Source organism: Eurypyga helias, unplaced genomic scaffold (genome assembly GCF_000690775.1).
Source record: "Eurypyga helias isolate BGI_N326 unplaced genomic scaffold, ASM69077v1 scaffold8564, whole genome shotgun sequence".
In the NCBI taxonomy this organism is placed as follows: domain Eukaryota; kingdom Metazoa; phylum Chordata; class Aves; order Eurypygiformes; family Eurypygidae; genus Eurypyga; species Eurypyga helias.
Window position 1 is genome coordinate 81,000 of NW_010246801.1, and position 25,779 is coordinate 106,778.

The 25,779-nt window shown below is 42.7% G+C and overlaps 1 protein-coding gene across 1 annotated transcript in view; it reads left to right on the top strand.

Annotated features, from left to right (window-relative positions):
- LOC104508800 (maltase-glucoamylase, intestinal-like) overlaps positions 1–25,779 on the top strand; it is a gene marked incomplete at its 3' end in the record, with an annotated part of 41,431 nt that overhangs the window by 248 nt on the left and 15,404 nt on the right. Inside the window, exons 2-11 of the mRNA XM_010150533.1 lie at positions 307–403; positions 1,498–1,610; positions 9,673–9,798; positions 10,825–10,956; positions 15,095–15,208; positions 15,318–15,434; positions 15,518–15,602; positions 19,007–19,124; positions 22,558–22,726; positions 23,263–23,379. Of these exons, the coding sequence (XP_010148835.1) occupies positions 307–403; positions 1,498–1,610; positions 9,673–9,798; positions 10,825–10,956; positions 15,095–15,208; positions 15,318–15,434; positions 15,518–15,602; positions 19,007–19,124; positions 22,558–22,726; positions 23,263–23,379 (1,188 nt within the window). The remainder of the gene's footprint in view (positions 1–306; positions 404–1,497; positions 1,611–9,672; positions 9,799–10,824; positions 10,957–15,094; positions 15,209–15,317; positions 15,435–15,517; positions 15,603–19,006; positions 19,125–22,557; positions 22,727–23,262; positions 23,380–25,779) is intronic.

A 25,779-nucleotide genomic window follows, 5' to 3' on the forward strand; every position in this document is an offset into this window, starting at 1 on the left:
TGGGGTCAGTCGTTGATGAATCTGTTTTAACTAGCAAAGCAGTCCTTACCCATGCCATTTTGGAGGGTTTGGCAAAATATGGAAGATTTAACTGAGAGAGACTAAAAAGTACCATTGTGATGAGGCAGAAAAAATAGCTGTTTTCTGTCCATTTAACTTCATACCAGGTTAGATGAAAAAAACCCCAACCTTTCAAAACAAGTCTCTATGAATGAATTTATTTCCTTGCTGCATATGTACCTAGCTGACAAAAACTATGAAAAATAGCAAAGTCAAGCCATACCTAATGTGCTGTTTATGTTTCAGCCATTTGCCAACCTCTATGGAGTTCACCCATTCTATATGTGTGTAGAAGCTGACTCCAACGCCCACGGCGTTCTTCTTCTGAACTCCAACGCACAAGGTAAAAAGATATATGGATTTCCTATATGGACTGTGTATTGAAGGATAGTAAATTAGTAAATATGAAAAAAATGTTTTACTGATTGCCTTTGCAATGTGGTACAAATCTAAGTGACTGTTCCATAACTGAGGTTCCAGGATTACTATAATGTTTTTAAGGGGACTTCGTTAGAATGACTATCTAACAATGTAAGTTATTTTCAGTGAAAAAAAAAAAAAATATATATATATATGGTTTTTTTTAAGTAGAGGTACATACAGGGAATGGAGAAGGTGGAAGAAATTTCCTCTGGGATTAGCATAATTGAATCAAATCAGTTTAGGTTAGTCCTACATTCTGTCTGTGGAGAATAATTTTGTATGTTTCCATGGTCACCTTACTGTATTAATCCAGTGGTATAATTTCAGAAAAGGGGAATCTTCACCGTCTATAAAACTGCCTGCCAGGGGAAACTGATGACTTCCAATAAGAAGATTAAAATAGTATAGACCAACCCTAAACACAAGCTTGTGGTTCCTTTTTATATAAATGAAACTGAAACAAATGGATCTGGGCAATCTACTCTGTGTGGGTTTCTGTGATTTATTGCTGCACAATGCCAGTCTGAAAGCGGAGATTATAGAAACACTGGGCAAGTGCTAGCCTACGTACAGCTCCTGTTTGCTCATCCAGTCATACCCAAAAGGGGTCAGTCAGTGACTCCTACGTGCAGCCATCTCTGCCTGGGGATACATCTAGGCACAGAAGATCCCAGCATGCATACACCTAGGATGAAATGGGATGGAATAGAAGAGAATAGAATAGGTTCAGTTGGAAGGGACCTACAATAGTCATCTAGTCCAAGTGTCCAACCACTTCAGGGATGACCAAAAGTTAAAGCACCTTGTTAAGGGCATTGGCCAAATGCCTTTTAAGTACTTACAAGCTTGGGGCATCAACCACCTCTCTAGGAAGCCTGTTCCAGTGTTTCACCACCCTCTAGGCAAAGAAATGCTGCCTAATGTCAAGTCTGAACTGCCCCGATGCAGCTTTGAAATATCCCCACGCATAGTGCAGAGCTGGTTTGTAAGGAGAACCTCTTTTTTTCCTTTCAGATGTTTCTCTGAGTCCAAACCCATCTCTAACTTTCCGCACTATTGGAGGGATCCTCGACTTCTATGTCTTCCTTGGGCCGACTCCTGAAAACGTAATTCAGCAATACACAGAGGTTAGTAGAAGAATGCATATGGCACACAGGGCAGTGCCTTGTAATGAACTCCCACCAGTATCTGGTAGGATCAGCAGGTAGCGCAGCCAAAAGTTTGTCCTGATCCGTACATACAAAGCCGTAGCTCTAGTCACATCCGCCGTGTGCTCAAGCATTCACAAATGATCTGAGTGTGGCAGACTGGCTGGGTGTTCAATACACGTGTCCAGACTCTCCTGTGGCATTTCTGTACTGAGTTCAGGAGTCCATTACAGGGATGCAATGGTTAGAAAGAAATTTGTCTGACCTTGCTATTCTCTGGGACGTGACAGTTTTACAGTCCTCACTACATGTCCATAACCATGTTTCAACACTGTGGACGGGGAAAAAAAACCTAGGCAGAGCACAGATGGGAATGTTTGGGAACTTTACATCTGCTGGACTTCAGAGGTGTTGAATGAACTTAAAAGGCTTCAAGTTTTTATTTGTCAGTGGAAATGGACTGTTGATTTTGGAGTCGTCAGCCTCTTTTTTACTAATGAAAACCCATGTAATTGCATTGGAGAGCATAGATGCGAAAAAAAACGTATTTACTGATGTCTCACAGAGCATAACTACTTGCTTTCCAATTGCCCAATGTTTTCCAAAGAACTGAGAGTACACATGCAAATAGCTGTTTTGGGAGTGCACAAGCAATGCTTATCCAGTAAGGGCTGCCCAGAAAAAAGCATCAGGTAACACGTTTTTCCTGGTCACCAAATGCCAGGCGGTGCAGCAACTGGACCCTTGCATAGAAAACTGCCACCTCAGAACCAAGCTCTGTACGTAAAGAACCAGCACCAAGCCCAAAGAGCGTGAAGCAAAGCTGAGAAGGGGCATGTCACTGTGGGAAGGGGGATTTGCACGTGCGTGCCCTGAGGACGCAGCTGCAAACGGAGCCTGAGGTAGGGCATCCCAGAGCTGGGCAGACAGAGCTCACAGTGCGTATGCTCTTCCTTCCCCTCTGCGGCCCCTCCAAAGGGCCTGAGTTCTGATTTTCAGCAATCTTTTTGTCTTTCCCGTCTTTTTAAAGCCCCCATATCCTACTCTTGCCTTCTTCTAAGGGGTCTGAAATGGGAACTAAAATATTGTGGTTTGGACCAAGGGAAAAAGGATTTAGCCCAGAAGGAAAGAATTGCTGGGTCCTGTTTTGGTGATGGAAGGGAGAAGCCACCTCGCTCACGCTGCTGTTTTGGGAAGGTTGGAGCCTCCCTAGTATGGTGGGCTCTGCTAAATCATCCTTTCCTAAGCAACAGGTTCAGGGGGTGCCTTCCAGAGTGGTGGGGGGCTGCCGGTGCCCCTCTGTGTCCCAGAGCCAGAGCAACTGCCCTGTCGCTCAGAGGTTCCCAGCTCCCTCTGCACATCCTCCCCACCAGCCACCTCTGACCCCGGTGGCACAGACCAACCGGCAAACTGGGTTTTGAACTTCGCATTGGCAATCAAGTCAAAAAAAAGCCCTAGCCACAGCTGTGATCCCTGCAATGAAAGCACCTATTTCAGGGGAGTTGCTGCAGCAGTGCGAGCGAGAATAGAGCCATCCCTGTTTCTTTTCAAAGTCTTTTGCTGATGTTTGAAGGCAGCGTTTCTGTGGCTCAGCAGGTGGCCAGCAGCTGAAAATAAAATGAGAGAGTTCTCACTCCCCAGCTGATGGGTACTGGCAGCTCACTTTCCACCCCTGCCTCTCTGGAAATGGAACTGGAGTGAAGAAAACAAGGTAAAGGGGAGCCGGTGGGCGTCTCCTAACTAGACATGTCACATGCCAGGGCAAAAAAGTCCCCTGTTCTGTATTCTTCGAGCTTGCACTCAGCTCTCTAGGGAATCTTAAAGAATGCATGGTAGCAATTTCACAGTGAAATAATAACTTCTTCAGTAAACATCCTGAAATTCCCGGATCGCAAATGTTACAATTACCATATTATTAGCCTCTAGGGTAATGATTTGGCTTTTATGTACAAGATATGTGGGAAGGTGAAGGAGACGGAAAAGACTTCATTTTTCAATTCTTTTTTCTGTCACACTGAGAGGACTCTCGCACATGGTCATTGTCACGACCCGGGGAAGGAGGGGAGGGCTGGAAAGGAGCAGTGTGACCAATTTCTGCAAGGCAGCGCTCAACAGCATCCCACAGCTCTCTCAGCTCTTTGCATGGGTCTTCTGTGTGCCAGGCTGCCCTGCTGCAACCAGCTCCTTAGGGGAATGGCACCTGTCTCCAGCCTGTGCAACCATCACCCCAAAACCCCTTCATGGGGCTTTTTGCAAGGCTCACCCCCTGCATCCTCTCCAGGATGGCCCCAGTGGTACAGCAGGGTGGCCAGGTGCCACTTCAAGACCTGAGCAGCACCCCTGGCCCCTGTCATGATTGTTTCTGTGAAATATTTAGGAGCTTAGCTCTGCTCAGTGCTTTCACGCAGCTCCCTCCAAACCAGTGAGTTAGGACAGCTTTGTAAATAAGCTCTCTAACTCAGTCTCTGGAGTATAAGCTTTCCCCATGCACCTCCCCAGGTTGCTACCAGCACCCAGGGGTGGCCCATGGGCTCTCACACAGAGCTGCTGCTGCTCCGTGGTCAGGCAGCCAGGCTGCACCAAGGCTGGGGATCCCTGCATGGGGATCAGGGATGATTGTGACTGCCCTGCCAGGGCCACTGGCCTCTCTGTGCATCCTTGGAATGAGGACAGGTGGCAGCAAAAGCCATGGTGTCCCTGGACACCAGGCTGTCCCTCGCTAATCCACTTTAAATGGTCTCCAAAAGCAATGCAGGGAGGAGGAAGGGAGCAGAGGGCTGAATGCCAGTGCCTCCATCCCTGCTGCTGTGTCTTGAGTGGAGCAGAGCTGGGCTGGAGGATGCAGCCTGCCAGTGCCACCACAGCGCTGCGGCAGTGATGGCAGTGACAGGGCATGTGCTGGGCATTGTGCAATGGGAAGGAGAAATCTCCATCCTGATTCTTCTTCTCCCTCCTCTCCCTGAGCCCAGCTATGAGCTGCACTGGTCCTGGTGTATCAGACGGTCCTGGCACAGCTATATATATATTTGACAGTAATCACACTTTTCTCCTACTACAGAAGATGTCCAGCGTGCAGAACAGTTATATAACACAAATCTCACTTTTTATGGCAAACACCTCAGTCTGCAGTAGGATGGGAAAAAGCAGTAATAAGCTAAAGTGCACAGCCATTGAGCTGAGCCTAGCTGAGGCTCTACAGCCAGGTCTAATTCCAGACCACCATTTCCAAGTCCACAGGTGGTCTTTCAGGACAGAGTAGCAGTGTGTAGCAGTAGCATCTGAGCTCCATAACAAGATCCTCGGGAAAATTATAGTTCAACAAATGGATATTTAACAGCTGTTGGGTGTAATGAAGGCCATGGATTTGTTATTTTATCACAAATCATCCGATAACAATCTTTAAGAGAGCATACTGCATGTCTGCTGTTTTGAGAGCAAATTGCTGGTTTACTTCCTCCTTGCAGAATCGTAGGAATGTTCTGGGTGGAAGAGACTTTAGCAGGTCTCTAGTCCAGCCTTCTCTTTGAGAGGTAACATGGGGAACCTGCTTCTACCTACAGTTTATCACAGTGAGAGTCTTGCAGTTGAATTTGTGAGTCCCTCAAAAAAGACTAAGCAGCTGATAAGTGTTTGTGCAGCAAAGAAGCTTTGAAGACCCTGGCATATTTTTAGACTCCTGGGATTGTGATCATCTTCTTACTGGTTCAGCATTTGCAGGGCCTTTCTTTTTGCTCTCCTAAAACAAAGTTCAGCCTCTGTGCATAGACTGTCAGTGAAAGTTACCCCCTGCCTGACTAGGTGCCCACAGCCTTCGCCTGCCTGCCTCAGCCATGGGGGATGAGCTGGATACAGGTATCTGGGCCATAGGAGCACCTGTGTAATTTAGCCATTGTGTGGGTATCCAAACACACTATTTCTGTGTCTAAAGCTAGAGCATTGGCCCACTGGGATTTTTATAGTTTCCTCCTACAGTTCTTCTTTAAAGAAAGGAAGTTTAAGCAAATATCAAGCTTCAAGAGTCATTTTATATGGCTAATTAGGGTGCAAGATTAACAGTCTTTCAAGTGGAGCTCCTGTACCTGCGTTGCTAAAGATCTCAGATCCTTTGTAAGCACGGGAAAGAGCACCTCTCTATGGCCTCTGTGATACATAGGGCATAACCCTTCAGGGGTCTCCCTCTCACGTCAGTATCTTTGGTCACAGCGTTACTAGAATAGGATCCTGATTTACCATATAGCATTTATAACTTAGCTAATATCCTTGATGCTCATAGTAATAATGTTATTTGTCCAGTAACCCAACGCAGGGAAAGGGAATACAGATCATCTGCTCCCTGGGCACAGATTCTAGCTGTTAGATACATGTTTTCACTGAACTTTGTTCTTACTGCACAATGTTTCCAGGGTACCTCCTAGATTCATCAGCTCTCAGGTACATCTGAAAAAAGTGGGGGGAAAAAAATTACATAATGTCAAGTTATGTAAAACTGGGAAAACAGTGAATTTATTAAACAACACCAGGAGTTATTTAAGAACCAAGTGCAGGAGGAATTGTGGAACAGAAAAGAGGATCTATTTTTTTTCTGCTTCTGCACTACTATATATTCCTTTTTTTTCCCCCTCAGTTTGAATACCCCATATGTTTGCTGTTTCTGCATTTCTCATGTTTTCCTCCGTCAGTTCCTCTGCCATACCTCATTTACCTTTTCTGATTCTACGGGAGTCAATTTAACCAAGCAGGCTTTCTCTGCCCACTGCATTTTACGATCATTTGTATGCAGAATGCAATCTATATGAATTAACTAGATCCTAAATATATATCAAATCCAACATGAGTTTTCAGGTCTGCAAAATTACATTCCTGCCTCTGCTGATCCATCTGGGAGTAGGTACCATATGTCAGTTACTTTATCAGGAAGCTTCAGGGGGATCCATTAGAGAGAGTCCGCAGCATAATTAGAAAAAAGAACATTTGTTTTCCCAGCTGCCCTGTTTTCATCCTTCCTCTTCAAATGTTCTGCTGATTTCAATTAAGCTCACCATAGATGCACCAGCCTGGTGAACCTGGGGAACTAATAGCTTTAAAACTTAATATCTTACTTGCAAGGTAGATCTTCTTCAGTTGGTTCAGCTGTAATCCTGAACTCCTCAAGGGATGCTGTCATGAAATACTGCCTCGTCGTGGGGCAGCTCTGTGGTCCACAGCCCAGATACCACCGTCATGTAAGGGTGAGCAGCTGAATTTCCACAAACCTCAGAGCTGGGGACGTGAGAAAGACGCTGGCCAGCATGCCGGTGGCCACAGCTCCACATCCCCGCTGGTGTTCACCATGGTGCTCAACAGGACATGGGGGCTGAAGCAAATCCCCATCCAGCTCTTGAACCATGTTGTATCGGCCATATCCCAGACAGACTGGACATGGAGCAGGGCTGCCTAGTGGTTCCTGATGCCTCTGCCCAGGCGGGTCACCCCACAGGGGTTGCCACCTCCTAGCCCGCTTGGAGACAGGCAGCGGATGCCCTGCAGACATCCTGCCAGGGCTCTGCATTTAGATACAGGATTAATATTTACCAGCTGGTTTTCCCCCTTGTCCAACGGGAGAAGCCTGAGCACAAAAAAATTTATTTCATTAGGGGTTCTTTTGTTTTGGTCTGTCTTTTTAACCTTGTTTGTAGAGGTCACTCTCTGTTTACAGTAGAGAAAGCAAGGGCAAAATGTGCATCTGCTTTAGGAACACAAATTGGTGGGCTTCACAACACCAATCTTGCAGCCTTGGCTGGTCTAAAACAAGCTCTGCTGCCTCCTTAGATGGATTTATCCTTAATATGGCGAGCGCAGTTGTGACAGGAAAGCAGACTTCTTGCCCTGAGGCTTGCCCTGCTCTGCTGGACATCTCTGTGCTGGCTCTCAGGCTGTCTAGGAGATCATCCCGAACCATCGTGCCCCATTCAGCTCTCCATGGGAACACGCTGCTGATAGCTGCCTTCGCTTCCTCTGAAGGGCTTAGCCTCCAGCTAAATTGGAGGTGAAGCAGGTGTTGAGGAGGGTGAAGAGAGTTAAGTTGAAAGCGGGGAGGTTTAGATTACATATCAGGAAGAAGTTCTTCCCAGAGAGGGTGGTGAGGCACTGGAACAGGTTGCCCAGAGAAGCTGTGGATGCCCCATCCCTGGAAGTGTTCAAGGCCAGGCAGGACCAGGCTTTGAGCAACCTGGTCTAGTGGAAGGTGCCCCTGCCCATGGCAGGGGGGTTGGAACTAGAGGGGCTTTAAGGTCCCTTCCAAACCAAACCATTCTGTGATTCTATGATTCTAAGTCTGGTGGAATGGGATGAGTAGCAGGCGCACGGGGCAGCTGTCCTGCTTAGCCAGAACATCCTTCCTGGAGAGGCTCAACCCATTAACCTCACCAGTTGTTCTGGCCTTCTTCTGCTGATTTGTAGGTGAGAGAGCAGCATCCCATCCAGCGAAAGCACACTGTGTAGCCAAATGTATAATGCTTAGGGATTAAAGTTCGCTTGTCTGTCCACAAGCCTTTCTCCTTTGGAAGCAATTTACCCGGTGTGTTCCCTCAGCTCAGGTGCATAAACACATCCTTTGCTTTTCCCCGCTTCTCTTCTGCATCCGTTTTTCTGCCTGGTGAAGTTTGCACATCCCACCAGCTCTAGCATCCGTAACATGTTTTAGAGCAATTTCAGCATTGCTTTCCCAGGCCAGACTCTTACTGGAGGAAATCCCATAGGAAGAGGTGCCTTTATGCACTGTGATGTCTAGAGAGCTTAGCAATGCAATAGATACAGGGTGCCAGGAGTGCCTTGTTTTGGTTAATTAAAGTAGATGGGGTTTAGCTGCCAAAATGCAAGTTTTGTTCTTTTTCAGTTCTTCGCATAATTACCTAACTGTGGAGATCCACAAGGAAATAAGGGGGGAAGAGTTATTTAGCCAAAGGGAGTCGATAGCTGCAACTGATTAATAATAAGTCATCTTCTTACTAGGTACTTGATTTTCATGTATTGCCTGCAAGGATGTTAGAAATACGGAACAAAGGTTCATTTCATGGGATCTAACTGTTTAAAACTGGAGTAAGTGTTTGAAGATATGTCCCCCAGAAATCACAGTATGTACTAATGAGGCAATGCCAGATTTCAGCTTATTTCTAGAACAGACACATCATGGTTGCTCGCTGCTTGTCCCAGGTTTTCAGAGCAGCTCTCCCTGGGGGAAGCAGAGCAGGATACCTCACTCCCCTGTGCTCTCAACCGAGTTTCCTCGTGCAATTTACAGCTGGATTACATGGGAGCCAGTGGAAATCAAATCTTTATAAAATCACATTTAACTCATTACCTCATGTTTCAGTTGAGAATTTCGGGATCAAACAGTAACTCTGACCTTCAAGAGGTTTGTCAGTGCCTGACAACACATTGCTGTGGGCAGCAATAAGAGTAGTCAGTCATAAATAAGTGAATTTCATCAGGGTGGTGTGTAAATATAATTAAAACTTCAGAGAGCTCAAATAAACATCAAACTCTTGATGAGTTAGTTCAGCTGGATGTGGCAAGAGAAATTAGCCAAGCTGACGTTGCTATGCAGAATCAGAGATTTGCCTGCTGTTGACCCAAGGGTTTGTGGACTTGGCACAGGTCAGGCGGTGCGGTGCTCCGCACTGGGTTTCTGCTGGTGTGTGCTACGTAAGTGAAAGCACATGCTGCTGTGTGGGGGCTGAGAGGTCAGCAAGACCCCTTTTTAATGTTAGCCTGGTTTTATACACTCTGTCTTCCACTGGGGTGTTCTTAGAAGTGATGATCAGTGTGGGTGTCACTCAGAGCCTCTGTTCAGGGCAAGGGTCCACCGGAGAACTGCTTTTTTTTGAAGCCAAGTGTACTATATAGTGATCTGCTCTGAGAAAGGAAAGGGTATGTCATGGGTGTGTGATACGTGTGCCCTGATCTTCATGGCTTAAATGAGCTGGGACCCTCTCCTGGTGTTTCAGAGTAACTTCTCTTCATCTCACCATTTTTACTTCTGTTTTCCCCATTCCTGATGTAGGCCATTGGACGCCCACACATGCCTGCCTACTGGTCTCTGGGATTCCATCTCTCCCGGTGGGGTTATGGCAGCATTGATGTTGTAAAGAAAACCGTTGATCGCATGCACCACTATCATATCCCATACGTAAGTATGAATTTTTCACTGTGTATGCTGATTTAACAATCCAAAGTGAGATGAATAAAATTATAGTAGAGGAAAAGTGATTATCCTGTGAAGAGAATTGTAGAATAAAAGGATGTTCATAATTCTATGTAGCGGTTTTGCATGTAATACCTTTATTATGCTTAAAAGAACATTTAAAGCAGGCTTTGAACATGAGGTGTAAGTGATGCTCTTGGCTGCATAGCAGGCAACTCTGGTGTGGATTTACTCAGCATTTTTAAAAATAAATTATGGTACTTCTGATGCATATGACTGCCAAACAGTTGCTAAACTATGACTTCTACGTTTCCATTTTGTCCACTGCTACCATTTAAGATTATAGGAACTGAATTTGGCCTGACGATTATTTACAATTATTGCAGTCAATCTCTTAGGTTTCATTTCATAAGCTAGTTACATTTAGAAATATAGTTGCATACATTCTAATTTTCTGTATCAAATACTTCAATTATAGAATGATAGAATAGATCGGCTTGGAAGGGACTTTCAAAGATCATCTAGTCCAGCCTACCCTTCAATGCACAGGGACATATTCAACTAGATCAGGTTGCTTAGAGCCCTGTCCAATCTGGCCTTGAATGTTTCCAGGGATGGGGCCTCTACCACCACTCTGGGCAACATATTCCAGTATTTCACCACCCTCTCCGTAAAGAATTTCTTCCTTATACCTAGCCTGAATCTCCCCGCCTTCAATTTAAACCCATTACCCTTTGTCCTACAGGCCCTTGTAAAAAGTCCCTCCCCAACTTCCTTGTAGCCCCCTTCAGATACTGGAAGGCTGCAATAAGGTCTCCCCGGAGCCTTCTCTTCTCCAGGCTGAACAAGCCCAACTCTCTCAGCCTGTCCCCATAGGAGAGGTGCTCCAGCCCTCGGAGCATCTTCGTGGTGCTCTTCTAGACTCCCTCCAACAGATTCACATCTTTCTTATGTTGGGACCCCAAGAGCTGGATGCAATACTCATGTAATGTTTGTTTAAAAAATGTTTAGGATGTCCAACATTTTGATATCGACTACATGGAACGTCGCCTGGACTTCACCTATGATAAAGTGAATTATGCAGGTCTGCCAGAGTACCTCCAAAAACTGAAGAAGGAAGGAATGCACAATGTCGTGATTCTGGTAAATTAACAGTGTTGCTAATTATTTCTCCATTTAAAAGAACTGTTTGCAGCGTAGTATTCATAGCAGTATCTAAGTGCTAACACATGCTATTGTAGCAGTTTTCCATTTTTGTCATTTGTTGAGAAGAGCTGAAGAACAATTTCTCACATATTTTATGTTTAAATGTGTTACATTTATCAGATATCTGTGCCAGCACCATTTCTACACCATAACATTAATTGTCTTTCACTTTTTCTCACTCAGTTATGAGACATTTTGCCTCTGTTCAGTGCTGAGTTGAGATAGGATCACTTTCATGCAATTCTTTTTCTGAAAACAAACAAATGGGTTTAATATCCACACAAATATAGCTGAATATTGGAAAAAAATCTATTCATAATCACACTGGAAAGCTAGTAACTGTAATTCAGTTGGCTTATATTTACTTTTTACCTAAATTAATGTAAGAGACATTTGTTTGCATGAAAAACTGTGGAAAATGTATGTTGAACCTGTAACCAAGATTGATGTATGACCAAACCAATTAATTTGGTCAGAAGTGAAATTCAGAGTTTTTCATCTTCCCTCATCAATTTTTACAACAAAAAGTTTGCTGTTTCTCACCAGCAAGTCCCCATACATGTCCTTGTGCCAAAATTACTCTTTGCTATGACAGCTCAGTCCTAATGGTGGCAAGGAAATTGGAGACCAATTAAATTGAAATTTAAATTTAAAAAAAGAATAAATTAAGATATTAAAATAAAATCCTTGATATATGCATACGACTTTGCTCTCCAGGACCTCCCAGCGGTGCAGTACTAGGAGGGCTAAACTCCCCAGAGCCGGCTGGGGCAGTGACACCTCTAGGCCTTTTGCTTTCTTTGTTAATATACTTATTCAAACAAGCAAATTCTCCTTCAGTCTTTTTTGCAAGCTAAACAAACTGAAGTATTTTATTCCCTTTTTATTGGGTGAGGTCCTCAGGTGAGCTATGTTATCTTCTTGTGAGTTTAATTTCAACAAAATTTTTAAAGCCCATTCGGTTTCTCAGATAGTTCATGTTAGAGTAGTACAAGAGTTGTTGCTAGATGAATTAAATTCAGCTGCTAGGCAGAATATATAGGAAGGAATATATATATACAATGAATATAACAACAAATCTTAATTCATGCAATAAGCTAATGCAAATCCATATAGGAATCTCTTCCTTTCTTCTTCCACTAACTTGGAACTTAGGACCTTCTTCTGCTCTGGTTCTTTGAATAAGCTTGTGAAAAAGAACAAAAGCTGCTCCAGTTTGTCCTTCATTTTTGAAAAGATGATAGGAAGTATAGGTTGCACTGGTAGTGAAGCTTTCTGTTTTCACTTTAATACAGTTGCTGATATTTCTGTCAAATTCTGACTGTTAGCATTCTTTAGTGATGTGAAGCATCCCCTTAAGTTGGGTCAGGAGCTGGAACAGTATGAAGGGTTTCATTCCCAAGTGACAGCAAAGCCACGCTAACCGCAATCGAGGCAAGTGTAATCCAGTTTGATAACGAAAGAACAATTTTCTATTTAGATTCCCTCTGGGTAGTGACAATAATGAGTGAGTTCCCCAAGCTGCATCCCTCATGATGATTTCAGGAAATGTGTTCTGATTGCAGTCACTTAGTGTCATGTAAAACCTCTAGTAAATGGATTTGGGGGAGCTGGATTCAGTCTTTCACATCTCAGACCTCTATGGTCACAAGCAAAGTGCAGATCCTGAGGGCCAGCAGTATTAACACTGGTAACCTGCCTGAGAATGGGATGCTGAATTTGGTTGAGCCACTGCTGCTGAGGTGGTCGGTCCCTCACCATCAGGAAATCCAGTCCCCACGCTTGTATCCAGTGCTGAGAACTTTCTGTACCCATGGTCACCTCGATTACAGCATGGCCCTGTTACCACAGTCCCTAAATGCAGTCCTTCAGCACTTCTTTCTCCTGATCCCTTTCAGAGCCACCTCCATTTAAGAGAAATTTTGTCTAAGAGTGTCAGTACTTGGTCGTCATTATTGCACTGCATAATTTACATGTTTCAACTGAGTCAGAACAAATACATTCTTTAGAAACAAAGAAAGAAGTTCTAAATGTAACGATGACTACAGTGTGCAATGATAAACATCATTACTGAAGAGGAGCTTTAATGAAAGACCTTGCATACCTTCCATTAAATCACACTAAAAATAGAAACAGCTGGGAATGACATGAGTGACAAATTACTTAATAGCAACATGCTAATGATTCAAAATAATCCTTGATAGCTTTATAATTTTAAAGTCCAGATCTAGAAGCTGTAGAGGCTAAAATTTCCAGAGGTGAGTTTTTATGGATGTCTGTCAAAATCTATGTTTGGGGCCATAGGTGGAAGTGCTTCAGTCCAGATAAGTGCTGGGTGCTCCCATAACCCATGACAGACAGTTGAAGTTAAGGATGCTCAGCACCTCCTCTCCAAGAGCTGCTAAAAAAAAGAGTTAGGGAAGGCCTACCAGACATGAACTTCCCCCATGACAAACTCTCTTTAGGACAATACTAAACCTGCATAATATATTAGATTTATGCACTAGAATAACCTTTCAGCTGAAGGAAACCAGAAGTTTGGATTTGGTAGCTAATTAATCTGACTTCTTCCAGCCTTCAATTCCCTTGAGAGACATCTTTTCCACAATTATAAGACAGGTCTTGCAGATGGACAGTTTTTTTCAAAGCTGAACTATTAAACAAGTTAATAATATAATGGACACTTATACTCTTTATGGAGGTGATGCGGCAGCTAGATAGTTGAAGTTGAATGGAATTTTGCATTTAAGGTAGGGATTTAGCAGAGGCTTTTGTTTGTGATGCATGGAAGAATATACTTTCCTCAACAGGGCTGTAGCTGTAAGAGGGCTTACAAATAAATCAGGCAAGTAATTTAGATATTAAAATGAGCTTTAAAACATGACTTTAAGGTAATTTACCGTTTGTGATCAGATATATTTTGTTCTTAAGAAGTTTATTAGTTAGACTTCTATTATCTTTTAATTAAGTTAACTTAAATTTTTGCACAAACTGTAAGTGAGGGAAAGAATTGGTAAAGTGGCATTTTTCTCCATTATGTTTCATAGCTGAAAGTTTTTTGCCTTAAGCAGAACCTGAGGGAATAACGTCTTCTAAGAGAAAAGTATAGAATTCCCTTCTAAAATGGCTGCAATCTTCCTCTGTTCTAAATAACACAAAGCAGACAGCTGCTCCCAATTAGGGACATATTGCAAAGTGCACTTATCTCCTTTTAGTCCCAGCTGACTGCTGAGCAGAGCTGAATAGTACCTCTTCATTCACTGGCATCTCAAAGTAGTCCTAACTTCATTATGGGACGTGATCTTCCCGGGAGCAGTTTAGGCCCCATTTTGATGAGCTTGGTGGCTACTGATGGCCATCCTTGGGCAGAGAATCTGGTGGCGTCAATGTCACTGGCTCCAATGCAAGGTAGTGACCACCCCAAGCAGTCAGAGGGGCAGCTGTGGGGTGTAAGACACTGTGGGCTTCGTGCCTGGGGAGAACAAAGATGTTTAGCCCTGCAGGCATGCACAAACTGGGTTACTCTACACCAGACTAGCATAAACCACTCTTGTCTGACACTGGATCTGAAGGGAGGGCTAATGAGGTCCATCTGAGGTTGGATGTGTCCCAGCTTCAAGCCCCTTGAGGAGTTTCAGTTATTCCAGCACTCAGCTGCTGATGCTGAGGCAGCTGGAATGAGGATTGCCTTGGACGATACCCGGAGGCGTCCAGTTGTGGGAATGCCCAGTGTGACACCCCACTCTGCCAAGCAGAGACCTCAGCATGGAAAGTAAAATCCAGTGCCTTTCTAAAGTCATTTGAACATAGAATGTCTCATAAAAAATAAACATGAGGGTATTTAATAATTTCACATCACTTTTGCCTTATACAAGAAATACTCATGGCATATCTTTAATGACTTTTCCTAAATTATTATGTGCTCTGATCTCTTATTGAATTTTAATTCTGTTTTCTTCCAATATAATTGCAATCTGCATTAAGAACATAATCCAAATTTTTCTAAAATATACAAATGTAAAAGTAATTGTTACCTTTGGGATTTTGATAATGGAAGTGTAATCACTGTTTTCAGGACCCTTTCATAACCAAGGATGAAAAGCCAGGCACTTACAGGCCTTATGATCTCGGGGAGGAAATGGGAGTCTGGGTGAACAATTCTGATGGCATAACTCCTGCTGTTGGAAAGGTTGGTTTATTAAATTCTCTCATGCATTTGGTCTAGCGTTGCTTCAAAGTGATAAAGCAGCTGTAATGGAAAGGAGAAGATAACCAGTCATTATGTCTGTGAACTTTAGGCCTGGCCCCCCGGAGAATCAGTGTTTCCTGACTACACCAACCCCAGGACAGTTGAGTGGTGGACCCAGATGTGTCTGGAATTCAAGGATGTCCTTGACTACGATGGGATCTGGATTGTATGTCTCACTATATTTGCTCTCCCTTCTTTTAAAAAGAGAAAACTAGGCTTTTGACATGTGTCTTACCCTCTTTATTAAAGGATATGAATGAACCATCCAATTTCTTAAATGGCCAGTTTCCTGGATGTGCTGTTAATGATATCAATAACCCTCCCTACATTCCCAGTAAGTAAAGTTTCTTTGACAATCTTTTTTTTCTTTTTTTCTTCTTAATCTTGGATAGGCTATTTCTTAGAAAAAAATTCCATCCTCTCATTTTCTATCTTTCCATGATTGTTCTGTACGTTCAGTTACATATTTGTTCAGGACTCCGTTGGCTCAGCTTTGGTGGAGTATCAAACATAACCCACTTTGTCACTGAGGCTGCCTTGTAACAGGACTAGAAAAATGGCAGGCCTTTCTTGCCATGCCCTGAGCAACAGGTCTGCATTAGAGAAAGGGTGAGGTACCTGTACACTGTAACTCAGCTACAGATATATGGAAGGAGCAACCCTTTTGCCTTACCATCACCACTGCTAGTCCCAGGAATGGGTGGTCTCTGCCTTTTCCACAAACCATGACAAGGAAGATAGCATCTCCCTAATGACATAACTCATTATCTTCTCTTTCTCTTAGGAAAGAAATTTTCATTGCCTTAGAAATGGGTTAAAAATAAGTTTAAAAATGCTCAAGCCTATGGGAGACTGATAGGAATGGGAACACCTCTTCCAGTAGCCAAGTTAATGACATGCTCATTCTCCCCCAGGAAGCCATAAGTACTTACAATTAGTGCCAGTGGTCCTGGCAATTAATCCAGCCAACATTTCTCCAGGAAAGCCCTGCTGCCTGAGCAATGCTAATATGCAGCAGGAAATATACACAAATGAGTTATTGACAGTGAGTTATTGGAAATGTCCCTTTTCCCTTCAGGCTGTTGTACTGTCATGCAAATTCTTGGTTTTATTTATTACATCTCATTTCTTTTCTCTCCAAATACAAGATAAACATAAACATTGCAAAAGCATGACAAAATATTATAAAAATATTGTAAATTATAGAAACCAGAAGCAGAGCTTTTAATTGTGATTTTGGTGTTTGCTCTCTTTGTGGGGAAACTGCTAATTGTAACTTGTGTACTGGTGCTGTGGGTCCTGTCATTGACCAAAGCCCAGGAACTGATGAGACATTTCCACCTTTGCCTTATGTTACCTCCATTTTTGTCACCATTCAGAGCTGCAAAAAAAGGCGTGAGCTTTTGGGGAAGATGGCCAAAGTAGCAAAGCTCCCTTCACCTTCACAAATAAAGAAGTGAGGGGTAGACCCATAAAGAGCTGTGAAGCTGAGCTTTGTGATGCCTAGGACTGAAGTCTGAGCTACTATGGGACAATCAGACTTGGGGACCTATATAGATAGGTGACATGTAGGGACAGCAAGGGAGGCTGAAGGCAAGTGTCTTTTCATAGAATCACAGAATGGTTTGGGTTGGGAGGGACCTTAAAGATCATCCAGTTCCAACCCCCCTGCCATGGGCAGGGACACCTTCCACTAGACCAGGTTGCTCAAAGCCTCCTCCAGCCTGGCCTTGAACACTTCCAGGGATGGGGCATCCACAGCTTCTCTGGGCAACCTGTTCCAGTGCTTCACCACCCTCTCAGGGAAGAACTTCTTCCTGATATCTCATCTAAACCTCCCCACTTTCAATTTAAACCCGTTACCCCTTGTCCTGTCACTACAGGCCCTTGTAAAAAGTCCCCCCCCAGCTTCCTTGTAGGCTTTTGAGTCCAGTTTCTCTGTCTGACTTGTCCCTTCTCAGGCAAGGATGCACCTACTTCTGCTTGTGACTCATGGTGTTGGTGTTGCTGCTGCAGACAGGAGCCCAAGGCATTTCTTCCAAAATGTAGGCGAGCTGTTTTCAACCTGTGCTTCAGGACCTTCTTTTATATTCCACATTATGCCGACACTGCACATAGCCTTGGCTGTCCAAGCCCCTGACTGGTGGAGGCATGACCTAAGCTGCTTAGTCCAACAAGACATTAGGACCTTCCTAGGGCTGGCAGGGTTTTAGGGACTCAAGCTTTCTTGAGTGCCCCAATCTGTGCAAGTCCCAGTATCAGTGCCTCAGGCTTCTTGTCAGTGTAGCCTTCAGCCTGCTTATATAAATTATAACCACAATTACATGTGACTGTGGTTTGAACTTCTAAGTCCTTCAAATCAATTTTCTATAAAACACTTTATACTGAAGATAAATATCCAGTTGTAAAATAATCAGTATTACTGAGGCAGAATGCAAAATATTCAGAATAAGAATGAAGCATGAAAATATGACTCATGTGGCAGCGGTTTCTTTCATATCCCACCTTAATTTTAAGGGGCTAATAATTAAGTGCCACGGGGATGTAAAGTGTGACTTTCTCCAGAACATTAGTATCTTCTTCAAAGCAGTATCAGTCAAAGGTACTAGGAAATTGTCTATAAACTAAGTTATTTCTGATGCAGGTCAGCCACACTGGAGTCTTTGTGTCTAAAGACCAAAAAACAAGGATTCCAGCTGTGGTGGCACAGCAGAACAGAGAGGCTAATGGGGTTTCAGGTACAGAGAAATTCACTTTGTAGTAATGAACAGCAACCATAGAGTGAAGTGCAATTAGGCAGCAAGATTGCTTGCTCATGGAGAAATATTTACAATAGTGTGTGCACCTAATTAAGCATGCAAGAAAAGAATATTTGAGAATCTATCTTCTTTTTTTTTCAGAGAGAGGATTTTATAACATTTTCAACTCCATCTCTAAAAATAAATACATTGTATAAACCAAACATCTGACCTGCTCAATTCCTTATGAACTTCACATAGCATTTTCATGGAGGTTACCTGCAGAGGATGAGAATCACATTTTCTGCACCAAATGGGTTTTGCTAGCATCTCCTTAATATGGGATCAGAGGCCAGGGAGCATCTGTGCAGCCAATTTGTGCTTCATATTGCTTTCCCTTGGCTCACCTAAACTGGTTCTGGGCCAGCAGCATCAGGGCTACTCCCAGCTATCACTGAAGGCAAAAAGCTACTGCTGCCTCCACTGCCTGTGACCTGCTGATGGAGGAAGTTCTGGATAATCCGTCCGCATGCAAATATACCCATTATAATCACAGGCTGAGGTCTCGTGATTTCACACAACCATGCAAGTTCCCTGGGCATCTGATTTTGTGTTGTGTTTCTTTTCTTGCAGCATCTTTGGTATTAAGTAAAATTTGTCACTATATAAAAGAATATGTAAGTATATTCTTAATTCAGCAATGCAGAAATTTTCTTTCTGGCTATGACTTACTGAACATATGATATCTGTGCAGATGTTTTGAATTAATGGACATAAAACTTGAAATTAATTAGCAGTGTTTACTCAGTCCTCTCATCTTCCTGAGGACACCTGTGCCTGTCTGCAAGCAGGTATTCATGGCTATATGCTAACCTCTAATCAGTGCAGGTCTGGCACTTCTTCAGCTTTTCCTCTTCCCAAATTCTCCCGAATGGGTAGAAATATGAATAGATTTGAACTGTGATGTATATAATTTTACAATGTTTTGTATCGTTATCAGGCATTTCTGATCGCTCTCTGGCGCAGAAGACGTTGTGTCCTGACTCCAAGACTTACCTGGGAGAGCACTATAACACTCACTCTCTCTTTGGCTGGTCACAGACAGTGCCAACATTCCAGTAAGTTTTCTAAATCTTTCTAAGCAGATTTCAGCTGATTGAAATGCTTTTAAAAAGCCACTTATGTTACCTGGGAAATCTGTAGTAGTAACTAACAAGAAACCACAGCCCCGTGCTTCATTTTACTGTTTGTCATTTAGTAAGAAGTTTTGAGAGAAGAGAGTCTTGGAAGAAGTAGAATCTTTTCCGATTTTACTTTTCTTAGCTAAAATCAGGATCTACTCATAGGGCTTAACTCTGCAGCTGCTGCTTTTGTATAAACAGAGCAAGCTGTTCCTATCCTCCATTAGAGATGCTCAGATGCAGCTGCTGCAGAAGCAGCCTTGTGTGGTGCCAGAGGAATTATTCCATCCGTTCCTTACCGCGGCCCAAGCAGAGGGGTTTCTATCACTGCTGGAGAAGGACCCAAAACATACAGCTCCCCCGGCTGCTTCTGGAGTTGCCCCCAGTTCTTGGCAGGCAGCGTTTTGCATTTTGGCTTGGGCTCACTTGGTCCAGGAGGGCAGAGCTGCATTGCAGCACAGTTGCTGTCAGCTACTGTAAAACTCATTTTGCAGCTGGAAAACATTCAAAACTGGATTACACAGGCAGACTGTTGCTGTGAAGCTGGAGTGACAGTGGAGAGCTAGCTGTTGGATTAAATCAAATGGGCAAATCATGCCTTTTCCAGCAGAGATTGAGCTAAAACATGGATGTTTAATACTGCAATGTAAGTTCCAAAGCAGGGATCCTGGTGGTGGCTGATTTCAGTATCTAGCACTCATTTTCAGCAGTTGTATTGTGATAGCATCCAGAGGACATGGCTAAGTGAGCCTACTTACGGTGTTAATGCACTTGTATTGTATATGCCAAGCCTGGGGGAAGGGAAGAACAGGTAAGAGGCAGAAACCGTTTGCCAGCTCTTGTGGGCCTGGCTGAAGAGCAGCCCTGATTTCGATAGAAGGAGCAGGAAGCCCTCAAGGGCTTCAAACCCTGCAGGGTGCAGGGTTCAAACCCTGCACCTGGCTGGCCAACCAGCCCAGCTAGGACACAGGGTGTAGCATGGGTTTTGGGCCCCTACATCCCAATCTCAGCAAAGATCCTCCCATCACTGGTGTCTCCACTGGGATTTGTCCTCAGCATGCTGGCGTCCACAAGAACACATAACCATACAATGTCTTGGTAATGTCTTGAGCTGGGTCTGTTTAGCTTGGAGAAAAGGAGGCTGAGGGGGGATCTTGTCAATGCTTATCAATATCTAAATGGTGGGTGTCAGGAGGATGGGGCCAGGCTCTTCTCAGTGGTGTCCAGTGACAGGACTAGGGGCCATGGCCATCAACTGGAAAACAGAAAGTTCAACCTGACCATAAGGAAACCCTTCTTCCCTGTGAGGGTGACAGAGCTCTGGAACAGGCTGCCCAGAGAGGTGGTGGAGTCTCCTTCCCTGGACACTTTCAAAAGCCGCCTGGACTTGTTCCTGTGGGATCTACTCGAGGTGATCCTGCTCTGGCAGGGAGTTGGACTAGATGATCTCTAGAGGTCCACTCTGTGACTCTGTGAACCTTCCCTGTCCCTGTAGCCCTTGCTTCCAGGGCTCCTTCCAAAAGAAATACATATTTTGCTCAGCCAAACATACAGTCCTTCAAGGCTGGAGAACACCACCAAAAGCAGAAGCAGGATTTGCTGCAGAGCTGGGAAAGAATTTGGTGAAGAGATTTTCATGCATTTTTCATTTGGCTTTCTCAAACACATTTCAAGGCTGGTTGTATACCCTTTCTGCATTTGCTCTTCACAATAATATACTAAATTAAATTACTGACAGGAATATTTAGCAAACCAGCATCAATTGCAGGATATTGGCTGAAAAAATGACAAGTTCATAATTGTATAAAAAGCAATTCTAAGATTTATTCTAACACAGACAGAGAATAGGAAATGTGCCATCTGACCCATGTCAAATGGCTTGAATTTGGATAGATGAACTAGCAACAATCAGCTTGTGTATAGCTTAACACCAAGAATTATTTGCCTATGGTATTTTGTAAATAATTTCAGTCAACAAATACATTTGGCCCTGTATGGCAATGATTCACAATAGACTGAAATTTATTCAATAAATTTCTTGTTGTAAATCGTTTATGCAGCTGTAGGTCATAGTTGGGTTGATCCAATGTTGCTCTCATTAACACCTGCATTTGCAAATGGAGCTAAAGACTTGTGCTGCACAACCAGAGGAAAGGACTCATACTCAGGATATCGATTAAATGGTTTCAAAATGCCACTTATATGAAACACACGAATTCTTGTGCAGTTTTTGGGCCCAGCAGTGCACCTACAACACAGAACCAGCAGATCCTGCATGGTTCAAGAATTGCACCTCTTGCTACATATGGCACATAAGGTTAATATGTTTAAATTTGCATGAAAGCTGTCGGGTTTTTTGCTTTGGAAACAAATGTTGAAGCATTTCAAAGGCTCTGTGCCGTAACAACCAATACCAAACATTGGCCATTACAAATACAGGTGAAAGAGCCCTTGATCAAATCTCATTAAGGAAAGAGATAAGGAGGTAGATGGTGAACAACGTGATTAATATTTCATGCTAGGATTTCCCAGAGAAGGTAAGCTATGTTGCCCAAATCATATTAAAGCAGAGTTGAATCTGAGTTCCTGCAATATATAATATTGCAATATGTAATTACATACAGAGATTATCCTATGTTGAGGAATTTTGTAACAGATTTGTTAATAAGGCATATTGCACTTACTTGATTTTTTGGTGATGCAGCAAAATTATTTTCAAAAGGCAAGGAAAAATTCATTACATTACTAATTGCTTAATGAAATCTCATATATCAAACAATGACAGGAAATCAGAGGAAATACTACAAGGATAGGGTGACATTTTGAATGATTACATTTTTGTTTCTATATTGATTATTTACTTTTTTTTTAAGATGTTCAGCTATTGTTTTGAAGTTTTTGTTTGGTGTGGTGGTTTTTGGGTTTGGGTATTTTTTTGTTTTGTTTGTTTGTTTTTTTTTTACTTTTAGTTTCAGGATATTAAAACATGATTTACGAATGTAAATCTCTAAATAAATCCTATATTGAAAAAAATGTGTTACACTTTTTCAGGAACCTGTAGGACACCAAATTAAATGTACTAATAAAGAAAGGAAATTATGGTTGAATTTTTCAGTTTGAGACACTGTGGAGAATAAATTAAAAACAAATTATGTTTTAGGTAGACTAAAAATACCTGAAACAAATTGTTTTGTGAATCAGAGAGATTTTAATTTTTGCGGACATAGTTTCATGTGACTTGGACCACAATAATAATTGTTTCATGAATAACACCCCTTCAGATAAAATTATGCCAGAAAGCTCAGGATGATAATACAACTCTTTCGGTTACCATTCTTACTTTTAATGATCCTGTTACATTCCTTTGCAGTGCTGCCCAGCAGGCAACTGGAAAACGAGCATTTGTCTTGAGTCGGTCTACATTCATTGGCAGTGGGAAACATGGGGGTCACTGGCTGGGTGACAACTTCTCTCGGTGGAAGGACATGCACCAGTCAATCATTGGAATCCTGGAATTCAACCTCTTTGGCATCCCCTACGTAAGTCTAGTGTCCTTCAGGCAGTTGCTGGCTGATACACAATATCACTTTAAATTAACTCAAATGTTTTGTGAAATAAGCTGCTTGAGATGGCCAGCAGTAACGGCCTGCACAGCATAAGGAACTGGAGATTAAAAAAAGCTAAATGTCATCAATCTTGGCTGGCTGAAGAGAAACAAAAATAGCACTGCTATATTCAGATTAAATCACTGCATGCCATCCAAAACCGATCTCTCTGTATTACATATTCTATCATTGAGGTCCCTCCATGTATTTCTGGTTTTGCAAGCTGGGCTGAAGAATTTGTAGAATTACTGAAATATGGTCAGATCTCCTACAGTGATGTTAATGCTCTAGGAGCCAGTACAATCTCGGTCCCAGAAAAATTCATATCATTATGGAGCATCCTAATAAAATCATCAGAAATAGGTATCTCTTTCTGAAAATTATTTTTATTGACAAACATCCATGGTTTCTCATTTCTGGGCCTCAGTCACAATCAAAACCACTTATCCAATGATTTTTTTTTTCTTTAGATTGGTGCTGATATCTGTGGGTTTAACTATAACACTACCTACGAACTCTGCTTGCGTTGGATGCAGCTTGGCTCTTTCTATCCATTTGCCAGAAACCACAATGCAGAGGGAAATAGCGTAAGTGAATGAACTGTAATTTGTAACAACGATGGTGATTTGTATTACTTTCTCAGGAATTAACCTGCCATTCTTGGGTAAAATGGAGTGGCGGGTGAAAAGGAGTGCTGCACTGAGGGCAGGAATTACACGGTGAAGTGTAAATTTTTCCCATCTATAATGTGAAGATGACATAGAAATGCTGGAAAAATATGTAATATCTAACATCTGAAAGCCATGCAGAAACATGTACCACGTACTTTGCATGACAGAAAATGGTCTTCCCACGCTGTTGGCACGATTCATCCCCTCCATCTTTTACTTACTGAAGCCAGATTTTATTTAAGAGCCAGTGAATGTCAGCACATCTTCCTATTCCCTTGTTTACTTCAATTTTTGTTTCACTACTTCTGTAAATATAATGACTACTGCAGGAAGAGGAGAGAGGGCATTATACACTGTCATTGCTGTTTAAAAGCAAGTTTCAGACAAATGCCACAGTTAGCAACTCCAGACAAACATGTGAGAACTCCAAGGAGAGCCAGAAATAGTGACAGCATTATCAGCCAAGAAGCAACAAAGACTATAAAAACCCATGAGCCCTTGAGAAGGATGAAGTGCAGTCTCAGCCCAGTCTCATGCCCTGGCTTTGACTTACTCTAAAGTCCTTTCAAGACTTGTCTCAGATAGAAGCGTCAGGTTGTTTCTAACTATGAACAGCTTAAAGGCCTTGCAGCCTTTGTAAGTACAGTGTGTTTATCTGCAACTGCAATGAAATCGGTCTGCTAGTTCAATAAATGTCTTTTTTTTTTTTTCTTCTATAAACCGATCCGTGCAGTGATGGAGCTCAGGTTATTAGCTAACATTCAGTTTTCTTTGAAGTTTGGTCATCACAATGTTGTAACATTCACACCTCCCAAAAAACCTCTGTCTCTGCATGATGAAGGACTTTCAGCAACTGGGCAAATGCAGGAATAATAAGTTATAGGGCTGTCATTAAGAGGGTCAAGGATTACCCTGTAGATCCCTGAGGTATGCTGAAATATTTCTCTCTAGCAGAACAAATGTCTGTGAGGCGTTAGCTGCTGCTGTTGATAAATATTTTCTATTTACCTCACCACTAAAATTAGAAGTATCCTATCTATATGTGTTTGCTTGGCCCTTTGGGCATGCACAGGGGGTCTGACCTGGGTGAGTAAGTGTTAATCACATATGAAAAATTTAATAAGCATCGAAAGAGCAACAGGTCTATGTGACAGGAGCTAAAACTCAGTGTTGAGTGAATGACAGAAGTAACAGAAGACATATTGTGTTTTATGGCATTACTTAAATCCATTTAAGTCATTGTGTTCACTGAAAGAAATGAACAAAGCATTTTGGGTGACTCAGCATCACCTAAGACAACTGTTTTTTTGTGAACTTAGGCAATATTTGTACAGTGTCAGAATACTGGTAAAAATACAATGCAATTTTTGAAATAATAGATGGATGCTCCAGAGCTCGGAGCCAGCAGGGAATATTATCAATGACTAATTCTGATGTAAACATAATAATGGAGAAATTTAACTTGAATATTGAGTTTAATTAATATTAAGTTAGTGTTAAAATAAAATCTTAAGTATCCACTTTGCCTATTCCATTGGGGAATTCAAATGGTTTAATTAATACTTTTCTTGTCTGAAAAGCACTAGATAATATAAAAAGCTTTGTTACTTCTGTTCCTCTTATGTTTCATTATCCTTGGAATTCATCATACATTCTTCAGTTTTAATGAGAAAACTGAGTATTATGGGAAAATGTTGTGAAGGAGGAAGGGAGCCGTGTGACCTGTTAGCTGGCTCAGTTTAGCACTGGAGAAGGTCGAACAGGAGGAACTAAAGGAGAGGTAACTACAGCACTACCCCGGGTTGTGTGCTCCACAGCCCATCGCAGGGGATAGTCACGATCATCTTGTAGATCAGAAGCAGCCGACGAGTGTAGAGAGATTGCTTAATCCTGCCCTCTTGGTGGTGGGTACCAGTACGCGTGCCCGCTCTCCCGGGAGAGCATCGCTGGCGGCGAGGAGCACGGCTGCTGCGTCTCCTCAGTTGGTACAGCCTAAAAGGGTGGGAACAGGTGGAGAAATCGAGTTTCTGCCTATGGATGACATGTTTTCCCTGCCACACAGTGACTTCGGTCACTCTTGTTGGCTTCATCATGGCCATGCATTTACTCTTACTTTTAAATAAATCTACCTTTATGCCCTTGGCTAACATAATTATGCATTTGCATTTGTTTTGCAGATTATCAGTCTTCCCTTTTTCCTGTGTTTCACCTTCTCTGTCCCAGAGGGCTTACATCTCCAAGATAAATTAATTTCTAGAGACAAGGTGTCTGTTCCCGAGCACAGACCCCAGTTCCCCACCCGCTACGAGGTTAGGG